At 37.3% G+C, this 2761-nt stretch overlaps 1 protein-coding gene across 1 annotated transcript; it reads left to right on the top strand.

Moving 5' to 3' along the window:
- The first annotated feature begins 242 nt into the window (after positions 1-242).
- LOC113778686 (putative late blight resistance protein homolog R1B-13) lies at positions 243-2524 on the top strand. The gene is made up of 2 exons (XM_027324163.1): positions 243-464; positions 958-2524. Exon 2 carries the CDS (start codon positions 980-982, stop codon positions 2084-2086), a length of 1107 nt encoding a protein of 368 aa, XP_027179964.1. The 5' UTR covers positions 243-464; positions 958-979; the 3' UTR covers positions 2087-2524.
- The last annotated feature ends 237 nt before the right edge of the window (positions 2525-2761 follow it).

Below are 2761 nucleotides of genomic sequence, written 5' to 3'. Positions count from 1 at the left end.
TGAGATAATTACTATAAAATAAAAAATAATTGAAATCATAAAAATATTATTTTTGTAATACAAATAAATAATTTTTTGTCAACTATCCAAACACAAAACAAAAGGCAAGGAAAGTGAAAAGCATTACTGGGGGCAAGGAAAGTGAAATGCATAATATCCTTCCACAAAAAAAATAATATCCTTCCACAAAACAAGGCAAGAAAGTGAATGCCTGCTACTGTGAGCCATCTCCTCTCAGACATTCAGTAGTGACTCTCCCAAATCTGCTTGTATTGTAGCATACTTTTCAAAGAAATCCCATGAAAAATTTGCATTTATTCTCATAAATTTGCTGAGATTTTAACCACGGGAGTGAAGTAAGAGGCGGTTGTTAGGGAGGTGGTGAAGCTGGCGCCTGCTGCTTGCCAGAGCTTCTGCAGTTAATATCTTCAATTAGTGCTGATTACGGTGCTTATCAACAACAGGTACTTTAAATTCAAGGAAACTAAAAACGAAAAAGAAAAACAAAGAATAAATTGATTAATGACTCCATTTCCTCTGTTGTTTTTGTATGCTGAATGTTGAAGGAAACGTATAAACAAGAGAATAAAAGAGGTGAAGAATAAAATCAGTTTCTTAGTTGTTTGATACCTTATGCTTGGGTTTTTACCTTTTTACTTTTTCTCGATTGGAGGCTAAATACTTGTATTAATCGTTCAGGATGGAACAATTTTTCTCCAAATAAATTTACTACCTTTTAGTTATGAACTGGTATTCATTAAAAGCAGAAATCCTACTGTTGAAACTCCTTTGAATTTTCATCTAGAATAAGTCAAATTAAATGAGCATCCTATAATGCAGCAAATTTGGTAATCAAAGCATAGATTTTCTAATTGAAGTGTCTAATAAGAAATTAGAGAAGGGAAAACTTGAACTGAAGTGCCTCATATTTTTGTTTAACTTTCTTTTGGTGAACAGATCTTGAAATTTATCGTTTGAGATGCAAGAAGTTGCACAAACGCATCCACCAACATCTTCATCACTCAGATTCCCTAGGACCAACGAGCTGGGCTCTATTGATTTCTTCTTAGAGAATCTCCAGGAACTAGCAACTTCTGAGGCCGCTTCAGTTGCTTTTCCAAAGGATCAAATCCAAATAATCCAAGAAGATCTTATATTCTTAAGATCTCTTCTAGGGAAAATTGTGAAGCAGCGCAACCAAAATGGAAAATTCCAAGCTCTTTGGGATGGTGCTATGGAGGTGGCCTACAAGGCAGAGTTAGTCATCGACTCTGGTGCACTTGGGGATAGACTTGAATGTTTGGATACTATTGCTGGAGATATCAAGCATATGAAGACTGAGGCCCTTAAAGTCTCTGACAGCATCAAGAATGACGATGAAGCTCAGAGAGTTGCCAACAACTCTATTCACTTCAAATCACAACTCAGTACCCCAGCACTGAATGAAGTTTTGGTGGGTCTTGATGAAGAGGTAAAGACAATTGCAGATAGACTTAGTAGGGGTTCAAACCAGCTAGATATTGTTTCAATTGTGGGTATGGCTGGACTTGGTAAGACAACATTAGCGAACACAATTTACCATCACCCTTCAATTTTAGGCCACTTCCATATTCGTGCTTGGTGTACTATTTCTCAAGTATACAGCAAGCAGAATTTGTTAGTTCAGATTTTGTCCAGTATTAGTAGTGGAAGTCATGATCAATATCTTAAGATGAATGAAGATGATTTGGTTGTGATGCTCTTCCAGCGTTTGAAGAGAAATAGGTATCTTATCATTTTAGATGATGTGTTGGACATTGGGGCATGGAATTTGCTGGAAAGTTCGTTGCCAAATGATGCAAATGGAAGCAGAATTTTGTTCACCAGCAGGATTGAGAATTTGTCTTTGCAATTTAAATCTAATAGCAAGTCTCACCATCTCTGCCATCGTAGTGATAAAGAGTGTCTTGAATTGCTTCAGAGGAAGATATTTGGCAAAGAAGATTGTCCTCCAGCACTAATCAAAGTATTAATGCAAGTAGCAAATAAGTGCAAGGGGCTACCTCACACAGTTGTCATTTTTTGCTGGAATTCTTTCAAGAATTGAGCCTCACTGCTGGCAAGAATTTGCAGACAGCCTCAGTTCCAACACTTCTAATGCCATTGAACCATTGAAGCTAAGTTACCTTCATTTACCTGAATATTTGAAGCCATGCCTTCTTTACTTAGGTGCATTTTGAGAAGACCAAGACATTCCTGTCCGAAAGTTGTCATGGCTTTGGATCTCTGAAGGATTTGTCCCAAAGGTAGAAGGGAAGAGGTTAGAGGACGTGGCAGAAGACTATTTGAAAGATTTGACTGGCAGAAGTTTAGTAATGTTAATCGAACAAAGGACTCTAGCTGGTGCCAAAATTTGTCGACTTCATGATTTGGTACATGAGTTTGTTGTGGTAAAGGTCAAAAATGGAAAGATTTCTACGAATTTCATATGGAAGTAATGACCACCTACAAATTTCAAATTGGGGTCATGACCTTTCTAATTCTAGTGGACCCTGCCCCTACCGACTGTGTATGTACTCATTGAGCACAAAGCAGTTTGAGATGTCCAGGCCATTTTTTCCCAGACTTCGTTGTTTGCTATGCTTTGGTTATGCTTGCATGGGTTCAGAAGAGTTGCATGATGGCCTCTTTTGGTTTCTAAAATCAAAACTTCTTAGAGTTTTAGATTTTAAGGACGTGAATATTTCTGGCAAGTTTCCAAGCGAATTATAATTGCTTGTTC

This window comes from Coffea eugenioides, chromosome 7 (genome assembly GCF_003713205.1).
Source record: "Coffea eugenioides isolate CCC68of chromosome 7, Ceug_1.0, whole genome shotgun sequence".
In the NCBI taxonomy this organism is placed as follows: Eukaryota; Viridiplantae; Streptophyta; class Magnoliopsida; order Gentianales; family Rubiaceae; genus Coffea; species Coffea eugenioides.
This window is presented reverse-complemented; position numbering and strand designations above follow the sequence as displayed.